Here is a 14,225-nt window from a genome sequence, read left to right on the forward strand (position 1 = left end):
CAAATGTTAACTGCATTTTGTTCTAGTTCATGAAAAAAGGAGAAGGGGGGCGTGTGCCTTCCAATCAGTGATAATTTATCATCTTTTTCCTAATTAAGAAAGTCAATTTAGCCATCTCTGAAGTTCATTCATTCATCTCTTCACCAGTCATTCCTTATTGAGGATATGTTAAACTTTTTCACCTCTGAGCATTGACTTATCTTGCTGAAGTTATTGTATATAAAAATAATCTTCAATATGTTTTTCTTGCCGTCCATACAGCTTGATTTGGTTCTCTTCATTATAGGATCAAACATTTAGCCTGTATTCTTTTTTCATTTCATCCCTGCAGGCCTTTTTTACTGAGAAATATGTTCAGAGGCGTCCTGAAGATCAAGAAAAGATTGAATTACTCAAACAACTAATTGCCCTACAGGTACCTATAGGAATGCAGATGTGGAAATATGTCCATAGGCTGTTTTGCAGAAGTAATATTGTCATCGTGGTGTAACTTTTTCTGAAGTGGCATCTTACAGATGTTGGGATTTCACCTGGCCAGGATTCTACCTTATTGTAGCTTCATGTTAGCAAGATGACAAGCAACTTGTACTGCCCATAAAAAAAACATTAGTAGTTGGGTGCAATGGTTAAGGCAGCAGGCTAGAAACCAGGAGACTGTGAGTTCTAGTCCCATTGTAGACACGAAACCAGCTGGATTACCTTGGGCCAGTCAGTTTCTCTCAGCCCTAGGAAAGAAGCAATGACAAACTACTTCCAAAATTTTGTCAAGAAAACTGCAGGGATTAATCAGTCATGGAGCCAATAATGATTCAGAGGCACACATGCACACAACACTAAAATGCTTCCCAAAGCATAACAACTAAGCATAGAAGTGCAACATAAGCTATAGAAAGGCATTGTTTCTTGGCATATTTGACATAATTTATTCGTTAAACTAGAAATAATCACAAAAGTGCTAAGGAAATCATTTGAAGGCAATCTTATTAAGATATAAAAATAATGCTTGGTGAAAAAGCATGAGCTCTGCATGCAGAATATTTAAGTTCTGACTAATAGAACAACCCAGTGCTTCAAATTCATAGACCAAAGGTGTTTTGAAATAAATAGGGGCATGCACGTATCTCTTGTGTGCAACGTCTTAAACCAAATGATTTTTTTTCAGAATTATGCAATCCAGCTGAGTTGAAGGAGTTGCAGACAGATGCTACATTCACACCTTCATGGACCCTTGAAGCACCTTTTTTTGCCCTTAAAGCCAAAGTTTTACACAATACTAATAACTATCAGCATTAACTTAGAAACATAGGAAGCAAGATAAAAGTAAACATTCCAGATGTTTGATTCATGATAGGGATTATATAATCATGTCCATGTTATCAGAGCCATGGTGGCTCAGTGGGTAGAATGCAGAACTGCAGGCTACTTCTGCTGATTGCAATTTGGCAGTTCGATTCTCACTGACCCAAAGTTGACTCAGCCTTCCATCCCTCCAAGGAGGGTAAAATGAGGACCCAGATTGTTGGAGACAATGTGTTGACGCTGTAAACCACTTAGGGCTGTAAATCACTGTGAAGCGCTATATAAGTCTAAGTGCTATTGCTAAGTGCTATGGCTATCAGTGATACAAAGTGGTTTGGCATTGTCTTTGACTGGAATTCTTCTTTTATTCTCAGTCTAATATGTCTTGGTGATTTGTGGTTAAAGTGCTAGTCAAGTCCAACATGCCTAACCTTTTCACTTAGGAAAAAAAAAACCATGAAGACGCCCACAGTCAGTTGCTGACCAACAGGCTAAATCAGAGATTTGATTCATATCACATTAAGCCCCAGTGAAGTTTGTTGCGGTTTGATTTATAACTTGCAAACCAGGCATAAGCCATGGTCTAGAGCTTCTCATGTTGTGTGAACTTACCCAATTATGCTTCATTGATATTTATTTAGAACACATTTTATCTTGCTGATGGTTAAACATAACTCCTCAGTTAAACATAGCTCCCAACCAGGATGCAAATAAACAAACAAAGCATGAAACCATAGATCAGGATTGTGACAAAAAAAGAGTTGAAAAGGCATTGGGATTCAAGCGCATCTTCAACCATGAAAATATAGGAGAAAACATGGAAGAAGAGCGCTAGATAAATTCACTTGATCTGAAGGAAAGGTGAGATAAAAGAACACTCCCATCAGAATTAACAAGACAAGCCACTTGTATGTAAACAGAGAGCAGACCCCACTCCCAGCACTGATGAAATTACCTAGTTGGGTAATGAAATGTCTGCAGTAAAACAACCAAGCTCAGAGAGCACCAAGGACTCCAGTTGATTTAAGTTTACCCAAATGAGCATGAATCTAGCTATGTCTAAGCCTGGCTTGGCCTCATTGGTAAGCTTAGCCAAGAAATATCCAAGATGAGCCTTCTTGTTTTCCAAATTATATTTGAAACTGCACTGGTACTTCAGTACACATTGGCAATTTGTTCCAGAAGATGTGCTGAATACTAAAACCAATGAGTAGTGAGAAAAATCACATAATTTATCATGTGACCTGCTATTTTGGCCAGAAGAAATAGCGAGTCACAAGGCAATTGACATCAGCAAGTTCTTCCTTGTGTGTTGATTCCTAGGAGAAAGATGAGTCCCAGGGCAGGATTTTTGCTTCAAAATGTGCTGAATATTGAATTCAATGAGTTTTGAAGCAGTCAAGTGCTAAGATATGAACTGTCTGCCTCTGTACTTCCTTAACCTTCTGATCCGGCTTACCTCTTGCAGATGCCTTTGCTGGCTGAGGGGATTAGAATCCATGGAAAGAAACTGACCGAGCAATTGAAGCCTCTTCATGACAGGCTGACCTCTTGCTTCAAGGAGCTGAGGGAGAAAGTGGAGAAACTCTACGGTGTGATCACCCTGGTATAAACTGAGCGTTGCTTATGAAAAGCCATAGGAATGAGATCATTGTAGCAAGGACAAGGGGATAAGCAAATCTGTGAATTTTCATTTCTTCCAGTTTCTCATTTGGGGGAATATGCCAAGTTCTAGTTATCCAAATTGATTTTAAAAAATTAAATTCAAGTATTATTAAATTAAAGCATTATTAAATAAATAAATGCATTTTCATTAAATGCACATTTCTCCAAATATAGGCATTTCTGTAATATATGTCTAATTAATGCATGCAGTTTTTGCAAAACCATGTTCCTAATGCAAGGTGCATTTTTATGATTTTCATGAGTGTATTCACTAATAGGGTGTTTTTTTTTTAGGGGGGGGGGGGGGTGGTTTTTTTTTTTTTTTTTATTTGGGGGGGGGGGGGGTTGCATGGGGGGGTTTCTCAGGTGGGTTTGTGTGGGGGGTGTGTGGGGGAGTTGGGGGGATTGGCGGGTTTTTTGGGTGGGGGGGTTGGTTGGTTTGGGTATTTTTGCTGTGGGGGGGCAACCCCCAAACCGAAGGACCTCCTAACCATTAGGCGGGACCCTCAGAAAACATATATATATATATACACATACACATACACACACACATACATACATACATACATACATATATAATAAACATTTCTTTTTGTCAAACTGCATTGCAAACTTTGAGGAACTGGGAATTTCAAATGAGAATTACGTTTTGTTTTAAATGTTGAGAGTGGAGCAAAGCTGACTAAAGACAAACCAACTACATAGTTGGTTGTTTTGAGTGAGGTGAATAAATTCAGCCAAGTTTTCTCCTGTGGTGATGTGACCAGCTATGGTGGGAAACGGTTGTTCTTATTTAATGAAGAACTGGCATTTTCCTGATCCTAGAATATCTTGAAGGCATATACAACCACAAATGAAAACACCATACAAGGAAGAAATTGTAAAGCGAAAGTTCATACTATCTGGCTTTGTGCCCAGACCCAAAGCCCCACATGTGTGGTGGGGGGACCCTTTTTTGTTTCTATTAGTGATTATGGGATATAATATTTTCCCAGCTGCTATGTATTTTAACTTTTGTGTTGTTGCAAAAGGAAGGGAGGGAGGGAGGGAGGAAGGAAGGAAGGAAGGAAGGAAGGAAGGAAGGAAGGAAGGAAGGAAGGAAGGAAGGAAGGAAGGAAGGAAGTTAGTTAATACCCAACCGGTAGCACCCATATTTAATCCATTCTCTAAAATTTTAAAGGGGAACAGCTTGGGTGTCACCACTCCTTTTTCCTAGTGAATCCCAGATGACAAATAATGGGATAACTCACAAAATCTTCTCCAGTGATTTTAGCTATCACTTGAGCCTATACTGGAAAAAGCAGTTTGCAGGATAATTTGTTCCTGGGGTTTACATTGAACCTGGCGTGTAACTGATGGCCACTTTTAATGTAGTCAAAAGACCTTCAGCCAGACAGATGATTGCAAAAGAGCAAAGGTGCTCCTGAAACTGTGGAGGTACCAGACTAGACCCTTATTCCAGAGCTACGTGGGGCCTTATAAAGAAATTTCAGAACTTTTTGTTGTTAGTTGCAAATTCGTGTCCGACCCACCGTGACCCCATGGACAATGTTCCTCCAGGCCTTCTTGTCCTCTACCATCCTCTGGAGTGCATGTAAGCTCACACCAACTGCTTCAGCCCCCTCATTCTCTGCCATCCCCTTCTTCTTCTTTTGCCCTCAATCTTTGCCAGCATTAGGCTCTTCTCCAGTGAGTCCTTCCTTCTCATTAGGTGACCAAAGATTTTGAGTTTCATAATTTACATCTCTTCAGAAATGGGTTCGGGAAAGAACCTCTAAAGTTTCAGAAGATGAGCAAATAACCTTCGATTTATTTCACAAGCTTCTTTGTATTCTAACCATAGCCTTCCTCGCTGACGGAAAGAAAACAGAGCAGGTCTGGTTCAGTGGTTTTGCCATACATTATGTCCTCCACATTGAGAAGGTTGTCAGTTACTTCTGTCACTTCTTCAGTCGGATCAACTTCATCTACATCATCTGACAGTGTTTCCTCCAGACCGGGATCTGACGGGTAAGTTGATGGGAAGGGTAGAAAGGGAACTTTGATAGAAAGGAGTCTGTGAGGAAAATGCAAAGAGGAGGATTTCTATTACCTTGACCCATTTGATGTTTTCGTCTTTTTTTTTTCTAGGTTTTTTTATACCACCGTTAGTGTTGGTAGCTGATATAGGTAGCCCTCAACTTAACACAACACAATTGAACCCCAAATTTCTATTGCTGAGTTTTGCCCCGTTTTACACCCTTTCTTGCTACAGTTATTCAATGAATCACTGCACTTGTTAAATTAGTAACACGGTTGTTAAGTGGATCTGGTGTCCCCATTGACAGATGGTCACAAAAGGGGATCACATGACCCCCGGGATGCTGCAACTGTCATAAATATGAACCTGTTGCCAAGCACCCCAATTTTGATCGCATGACCGTAGAGATGCTGCAATGGCCGTAAGTATGAAAAACTGTCATAAGTCACTTTTTTCAGTGCCGTTGTAGCTTTGAAGGGTCACTAAACAAATGGTTGTAAGTCGAGGACTGCCTGCAAAGTCAGTGATAACAAATAAATAATAGGAAGCAATCACCGAGACTATGATCTCTTGTCAAATTACTTCACGTCTCCAGAAAACGAAGAAATATTATTTTTTTCAGGCTGTCCAGAAGAGACAGGGTATAATTCTTTATGACAGTATTTCTGTGTGGGCTACAGATCAATTCTTGAGCCATTGATGGAAAAGAGAAGCTCAGCAGCTTCCAGGATGGAAGAACAGCCTGCCAAAGATGATGCAGACACCCGGGCTAATAAATTCCGTCGGAAAGACTGGAGTCTCAGTAAATCTCAGGTTATTGCAGAGAAGGAGCCAGAGGCTGAGTTGGCTTCCAAAACGGTAATAAATGCATCAGAGTGATGAATTTCCAATGGGAACTTATGTCATTTTCCTCCTAGCTGTGCAAGCTTTGTTAAAAGAGAAGTTGGGAGGGATTCAACTAGCAGAACATTTGATAAACACCTCAAAGGGTATCTATGTCTATCTAGATTAACCTGTGTTAGTTCCTCCGAGCTCTCAGTCGCAGCTATAATCATAATCCATGTTCCAAGTCTCTCTAAATCTCTACTAATCATCCTATTGTTGAACCAATTTATGTTTTAGAGTTTGACCTGGGCTTCCATTTGGGTTGGGCTGTATCTATCATCAATCCCAGTACCCAGGGGTGGGATACGACAGGGTTAACTACCAGTTCGGGATTTACGAGCTTCCCTGCAGGCTGCGAGCCACGCGCCTGTAAATCGTCATCAGCAGCTGCCTGCAGAGGAGCAGCCTTTGAAACGCCTTCTTTTCCTGCTTTTCTAACTGCAGCTGTGCCTCGTTCAGCAGCTGAAGTTGAAAAATCAGGAAATAAAAATCAGGTAAGAGCCCGGGTGAGTGGGTGGGCAAAAACATTAGCAGACATAGAACCGGTTCTTCAGAGGTGAACAGAACCGGTAGAAACCCACCCCTGCCGGTAGCATATGAGGGAATTACAGTATAATCAACACAACTGGAGGCCATCAGATTGGTGAGGGCTTGCTTAAAAGATGGTGGGTTTTAATATTCTTTGATATCCATGTATTTCATTGAAGTCCTGATTTGTTTCATTGTTTTGAGGGTTTTTTTTCCCTACACAAAATGCTTCTAAAAGGGCTTTAGTTAAATTTTCAGGAAAGCAGCTGATTTATTTAATTGATTTAATGTCCAGGGTGGCATCACAAATCCCTCCAGTAAGAATTTATTCCTTTTCTTCAATACAGAACGCAACAGGAAAAGCACCAAGGCCAAAGAGCCTGCAGCTGGGAGAAAGCAAACTAACTCTGCTTCAGAACTCATCACTTCAACAAGCTGGAGCACTCAGTCCACCACCGATCACTCCAAAAACACCGAGAACTCAAAGTATGTTGAGCAACCTCTACTTCTTCCTATTCTTTTAAAGCAAGGGGGGCAGTTAGTTTTCCCAAGGGGCCCTATGCGGAGGGCCAAATCAATGTAACCTGATTTGTTGTCCTCAGACTCTGCCACCTCCACTCCACAGGCTGCTCCAGGGGGGTGAGCACTGTGTGCAGAAAAGTGCTTTCTCTTCTCACCCATCAGCAGCCGCCAGCTGATTGAAGGGGCGTGCAACAATCACACAGAGCCAGACTGAACTCAATTTCTTGTCCCATGTTTTTCAAGAGGCAACTGGGCTTTCTTGTTTTTCTTTGAAGATGTTTCACTTCTCATCCAAGAAGCTTCTTCAGCTCTGACTGGGTGGTGGGGAATGGAAGGATTTATATTGCTTGCAGACAGCTGGTCATTTGCATCCTTTTCGAGAAAGGTCATTGAGGCCACTTGGAGGTTTATCTGTATCCTCGGGGTCACATGAGTACTGCAAATGGGTTTGGAGCCTCTTGGATGAGAAGTGAAATGTCTTCCAAGAAAAAACAAGATAGTCATTTTACCTCTTGAAAAAGCAACTTTGGGACAACCATGACCTGATGACCTAGAATCTCCATAGACAACTCAGCTTTTTCTTCTGTTCCATGCGGCACACTTATTTATATTTGATTTCTAATTTCTGATTGACCTCACATGGGCCTGACAAGGACAGCCAAAGGGCTGGATATGGCCTGGGGATGTATTAAATGCCCAGATCTGTTTAAAATAGTGCCAGAAAAATTTAGTCCAGCCTTCACCAAATGGTAGAGATACCTGCCAGAAATACCTGCCAACTTGGAATTTCATAATACCTTTTTCTTTGAAATCCTCCCATCCTCCCATCCTTCCTTTCACCCATCCCCTCCCACTTGTGACTGTATGACTGTGGCCTTGTTGCTTGTATCTGTGCGATTTTTATTGACTGTTTCATAGTATGATTTGATTGCTTATTGTACCCTATGACTATCATTAAGTGCTGTACCTTATGATTCTTGACTCTGGATGTATGTATCTTTTCTTTTATGTACACTGAGAGCATTTGCACCAAGACAAATTCCTTGTGTGTCCAATCACACTTGGCCAATAAAGAATTTTATTCTATTCTATTCTCCAAATTCAACATAATTTGACCAAACTTGGTGATGGTATATAAAATGGCAGTTCTGGGGGTTTGGTTAAAAAAAAGCAAACAGTTTTGGTCATATAGGAGAGGATAAACATCTCCTGTGTGAGTAGATTACATTCATATTGGACATTTTAACACATAGACATAGATCCAAAATAGTAAGTCTTGTATGTATCTCAATGTTTCTTAAAATCTATCGGGATTTATCTGGATCCAATTCTAGCCTAGTCACGATTTCCTGAATAGGTTATAAATGAAGGCTGAATGTTTCATTTTAATTGAGATTTTATAAGATGGCTTTGCTTATTTTTGGCTGAAATTTAAAGTATGAATATTGTTTATTTCAGAAATCTAGGGGGTTTAAGACATGTATGTGTACATGCACCCATATAGAGAAAAAAACACAGATACATATGTATACGCACACATTTTTAAATGGAAATTGGTCTTAGAACAAATTTTACACTTTTCAACAACAACAGGAAATTAGGAAAATTGGCCATGGATTCTCCAACACTGTATCTGGCCAGATCCTTTACAAAGACTGAGTGACAGATACATTCCAAATGTAATTTTTAAAAGAAACACTCATCCCAAAAGGAAACTGAAGCATGACTGGTTTATATTTTTCTGTTCCTGCTAAGGCAGTTCACCTCCAAGTTCACGAGAAGTTTGGGTGGCTTTCCTTCTCCTATCGTAAGAGAGTTCTGGAGATTGCAACAGCTAAAGTCCTATGTGAAAGCAAAGCCCTCTGAGCCTGTCTGGTGTCATTCTGGATTTTGTTTTTCCTGGTCCCCAAGCATGCATTTTTCACATGTGCTTAGATTCATTTGCTGTGCGTGGATGACGCTTCTGCCATAACGGGGTCTGGGGAACGGCAAGTGGGATTCCAGATTGACACATCTGTTCACAATCAACCGCTAAAAGAAACAGGCATGCCCCAAAGTAATGGTGATGCAAGTATGCTTCTGTTAGAAACTGTTTTTCCCCCCACCCTAACCATGGCCACCATCTGTCTTTCTTCTCCTCTCTACCACACCAGGTTTCCCTTCCTTGCAGGCAGATGGATTAACAACCGTTAACTTGCAGAATTCTCCTCCCCCACCACCTCCCAAATGCAAGCCCTATGAGAATAACAGCTCCAGAAACTCCACAGAGGTACAGAGATGACATTTGGATCCTATTACCTGAGACAAGAGCGCCGTTACAAATATTCCCAGGGGCTTTTAAGGGTTGTACCTGGTTAGTTTTTTTTTTTTTAAAGTATTTGGTTGGTTTAATGGCTCTTTCCCTGAAACTGCCAGAAGGAAAACCATTTTTTCTGCTCCCTCCCAAAATGAAAGGCGGAGGAAGATATGATGCAGGGTAGTGTAAAATTCTTCTTCTTGCTCTTGCTGGGAAGATTCACAGCTTTTTTATTCTTTTGTTTGTTTGTTTATAAATTTTGTTGCATTTTATCGTAGGGTAAAAAAATGCAGAGAAAGTAAAAGTTAGAAAACTAAAAAAAAAGAGAGAAAAGAGCAGAGGGAGGAAGGAAGGAAGGAAGGGAGAGAGAGAGAAGTGACCTCTTCTGGAATTTTTCAGTGCAGTAGTAGAATACAAATATATAATACAGCCTCAACTGTATTTTGCTTTACATTTCACAATTTTTCAAGCCATCTGTATAATAACAAAACCATTCCAATCATCAAAACCTAAAAACAAAGTTTCAGGCCCCCCCACCCCCACCCCACCCCGGCCTGGTTTGGAGCAAAAGACAGACTGGGTGTTTTAATTAAAGAGAAAAATTTTTTTATCTAGTCTTGTTTCTTTAAATCTGGAGCTTTTGCCCAGGGATCTCCCACAGTGCAAAGTCTGCCCCAGATGTCAACGACACAAAAGCCTCTTTGTGACATCCCTGGAACCAGCCAGTTGCCTTGGCACTTTATCAAATGATATCACTGGTCCTGCTCTAAGAGGTTATTGTAGGCTCCTCATTTCCTAGTCTCTGTATCACTGGAGTTGGGTTTTACTTAGGAGTCCAACTGTCTCTATGTTTGCATTATTGTAGGGGGCTCCACCTCTACCCACCAGGCGAGAAATCAAGCCACCACCACCTCCTCCTAAAACAAGGAAATCCGGTGTCCCTTCTTTAGAGCCCGAACTACAATGAGGATTCTACGTCATCTTGTCTCTTTGCATCTGGTGCTTTGTGGATGCATCTCGTTCCCCAGAGCGCCTCAGGATTGGCCTCTTCCTGCTGGACAGCTTCGCCTTCCATTCCTGCACAAAGTTTGGGGATGTGAACAAAAACCAGCTGCCAGACATTCTGGCAAAGCTGCTGCTTTGGCTTTCCTGGCTTCTGATTCCCCTACTGATGTCTCAAGACATATCTTCGGATCATCTATGGCGTATCAGGGCTTCTGCAAGGCTAAAGAAACCAAATTCTGTCACCCATCAGTCCTTGTTCCACCACTGATACAACACCAGCGGAAATTATCTCAGTGGAATGGCTCTCCTAACACCTAAGATCTTTCTCAGTCTTGAAACAGCTAGGCACCACACTGAAAACACACACTTGCCACTAGAGTGGATATGTGTGACAAATTCAAACCCAGTTTGTTGCACTTGGACAATGAGGATATAGTTTCCATCAGTCTTGATGGCCAGCAGTAGAGACCTTGGAATGGGATAAGCCTGGTATAAGAGGAAAGTTTCTTTGGCCTGCTTAGCATAAACACTCTTTGCCTATTTATTCCAAACTTGCACAAAAAAACCCCACCCAATTCCCAGGGCCTCTGTTATATACGGATTGGTATGTGACAGCCCAGAGTGTTGGACAGACCTGTAGATTCCATAATGTTAATTCCATAATTACTTTATATCTACATACTTTGCTTTTCCAGCAATATGAAGGTGGATTAAAAAAAGAAAAGAAAACCAGCATCTGTCTATTCCCATAGTTGACCCTTGGAAGTCTTATGGTCTCCTCTTCTTTCAAGTGTGTGCAAACTCTATCAAATACACCACTAATTCCTTCTGTTGCTGCCACTGTTCCAAAGGTTTGCATACAGATGGAGTAGCCTATACTACTGTACCTTTGGAGAGTCGTTTAACTGAATTCTGGATGGTTTTTTTTCTTTATGCAATAATGTGTTGATAATACATAAAGGTGTAATTATCCTTGGAAATTTGAAGAATGGACTGCACATTGAAAGTGCTCCATGGTTTTCTAAACAAGAACTGATAAACCGGGGCTGGACAGCAATTTAAATGTCTTATTGAACTCTTTGTTAAAATGCAAAGGGGCGGGAATAGCTGCCCATTGAATTCTAGATTCTTACTGTATCTCCCTTTGTATGTTTTATTATTAAATGCTGCCTCTGTGTTTACTTGTTTATAACAGAAACTCAGGGCTCAGCCCCCATGGGACTCAAATTTATCTCAGAGATAGTTCACGTAATTGGATTATGGTATCTCTGTCTATCTTCAGTTATGGACTGAAATTATGGGCTAGATTCACATATCACATAATGCCATGCTTTGCTTTAACAATTATTTCCAAATCATTATGTTTGACCGCATAAGAGGTTTAGCCAAATACCTACTCATTGTATTATGGCTTAGCATGGTGCATGTACCCAGCTATAAGGTAGATATTTATTCACAGCGTAAATGCATTGCACAAGACCATTCTTCTAAGGGTGGGTAGTTGGGCATCCTTGCCCACAGATTATGATTTGATTGTATTGATCGTTGCTGAATGGCCACTTATCCAAGTGCTTCAGAAGATGTTCGTTCACATTAACCCTTAAGGTTGCATCATGCCTTCAAAGTAGAAAGTTTATAGTCTGATTTTTTTTAAAAAGAATTTAGATTAGAACATCTATGATGGGGGGCACTCCTGAGAGGCATAGCACTGCTGAAACAGAGTCTTTGAATTAGCAGACTACAGCTGTACAGATTAGCCTGTGGATTAACATGATAGGGTGGATCCAAACTACGTAATTGACATACAAGAGAAAGGATGCATTTATAGAGAAATGCACGACTCTGCTTGTCATTCCTCAAACTTATGCACTGTCTGTTAAAAGAAACCACCAGCAGAAATTTAATGTGCACAGTGGTAAAGCTAACTTTGTTTACTGAACCCAACGTTTTGTATATATCTTAACAGCATCTCAGTAATTCAGGTGTACCTGCCTTAGGCAAAATGTCTAGCCAGAAAGCTGAAGTTCACATTTTAATGTTGTACATAGTTCTTCTCTTCTTTAGAAGCCTCTGTTTCATCTTATTAGTTCTACTTTTATTTTGACCATCATTGCACTCTGAACATTTTCTACTATTTCTTACCATTCCAGGTTGATAAAGACTCTGGTGTATGCAGTTAAAAGATTTTTTGCTTTTATGATGAGCAACGCTCATAATTATTAAGCCTCTCTTGGCCAATGTTCCAACTAGAAGCCTCACAGGCATTGATTCAAGAATACAGTTCTTTGTGAGGATGTTTATTGCAAGACTAAGAAATCCCTTATTCGGGCAACTGTTAAGAGTAAGAATCAAACTCTATTTATAGTATAAGCAAGGTTCTGGAATGACTCTGTCTCCCTTCTCCCAACAATGCAGCCGATGGGAGGCAAAGTCATTGAATTAAAGCTGTTGAAATTTGTTTGCTGTTTGAGTCTGAATGCCAAAAGATTAACATTATTGTGTGGGTCCAAACTGTTGAATTGGCCAATACAGAGGGGAGAAAAGCATTCAAAAGAAACTAGAAGCTTGTTTGGCTTGTTCACAAAGCAGCTGTCCTTCAGAGATAAAACACACACTTTGCCTGTATATGGTCAGAGATTCAATTTTGTAGAAGAATAGAGAATACTCCTGAAAGACAGAAAGAAGGGCCCCTATCAAGGCAATAGTGAGATAAGGACCTTGAGCCTTAGTTCAGACCAAGTGAGGTGGGGGATACGTTGCAAGATTCTGTTACTATAGCTGTGATGTTTAAAAGTATTCTTGACATCCATGGCATTGATTTCTTTGTTTTATCTACGTTGTTATCCTGGTGTAATTCTGAATGAATTATTGATCTCCATGATGAAGTACTGGAAAAACACAACTCCCCAAGTCCTAGCCATAAGCTTAGTGGCAAATTTGCAAGTTACCAAGTTCAACTTCTGGCCTCACCATTTTGAAGAACCAAGTGACAGATGATGTAGCTTGAGATCAACAGTTGAAGCCTTGTAGATTGCAGACTGTAATAGGCTAGATCAGGGGTGTCCAACCTTGGCAACTTTAAGACTTGTGGACTTCAACTCCCAGAATTCCTCAGCCAGCAAAGCTGGCTGAGGAATTCTGGGAGTTGAAGTCCACAAGTCTTAAAGTTGTCAAGGTTGGATACCCCTGAGCTAGATGAAGAAGCAGCTTTATGTGCCCTTGTCCCAAAGGTGCTTTTTCAAAAGGCAGCTGGATTTTCTTTGTTTTTCCTTGAAGACATTTCAGTCAGAACTGAAGAAGCGTCTTGGATGAGAAGTGAAACATCTTCTACGAAGAACAAAGTCCAGTTGCCTTTTGAAAAAGCCCCTTTGGGAAAAAGCCTGAGAATCTCCATAGATATTTGTGTCCTTATAGAATTCCCATTTCTAAATGGGCAATAATAGTTGAGCTGCTTGAATTAGATTCAGGCTCTTGGGATGTTGCCTGGGTTATAAGTAAGCCTCTTCTCAGGCACAAATCACAGTCATCTTAGGAAGGTCTATTGAAATGAAGGAGTTGAGGTTACAAGAATTTGAGCCCCTCAGCTATCTCCCATTTAGAATTGATGTATGTCTTAAGACAACTGAATGGAGCATTTTGTCATTTCTTTCTGATGACATATATTTGAAATCTTTTCATGAATAATGAATGAGCAAGTGTATTTATGAATGTACAGTTGTACAGTTATTCAATCCAGTTCAGCTATAAAAGTAAGGTAGAGAACCTGTGGCCATCCAGGTTTGCTGAACCAAGATGCCTGAGAATCATGGCCAATGATGAAGTTGATGCTCTTACTATTTTTAGTACACCAGACTGTGTACTGGTACTCCTCTGCTTACAACCACAATTGAGCCAAAATTTCTGCTAAGTGAATTTTGCCCCATTTTATGACCTTTGCCACAACTTAGTTGTTGTTCAATTGAATCATTGCAGTTCTCAAGTTAATAACACGGTTGTTAAGCAAAT

At 40.4% G+C, this 14,225-nt stretch overlaps 1 protein-coding gene across 3 annotated transcripts in view; it reads left to right on the plus strand.

Moving 5' to 3' along the window:
* DOCK5 (dedicator of cytokinesis 5) overlaps nt 1-12,417 on the plus strand; it is a 124,339-nt gene extending 111,922 nt beyond the window's left edge. Inside the window, exons 46-52 of one of the 3 annotated variants that reach the window (XM_026714901.2) lie at nt 332-415; nt 2,768-2,905; nt 4,808-4,974; nt 5,665-5,842; nt 6,745-6,883; nt 9,073-9,188; nt 10,081-12,417. In XM_026714901.2, the coding sequence (XP_026570686.2) occupies nt 332-415; nt 2,768-2,905; nt 4,808-4,974; nt 5,665-5,842; nt 6,745-6,883; nt 9,073-9,188; nt 10,081-10,182 (924 nt within the window). In that variant the 3' untranslated portion in view covers nt 10,183-12,417. Of the gene's footprint in view, nt 1-331; nt 416-2,767; nt 2,906-4,807; nt 4,975-5,606; nt 5,843-6,744; nt 6,884-9,072; nt 9,189-10,080 lie in introns of those variants that run through there. The other 2 variants (XM_087938874.1, XM_087938875.1) reach the window with 2 other exon arrangements.
* The last annotated feature ends 1,808 nt before the right edge of the window (nt 12,418-14,225 follow it).

The sequence above is a fragment of the Pseudonaja textilis genome, chromosome 9 (assembly GCF_049901715.1).
Source record: "Pseudonaja textilis isolate UNSWEBS1 chromosome 9, rPseTex1.2, whole genome shotgun sequence".
In the NCBI taxonomy this organism is placed as follows: Eukaryota; Metazoa; Chordata; class Lepidosauria; order Squamata; family Elapidae; genus Pseudonaja; species Pseudonaja textilis.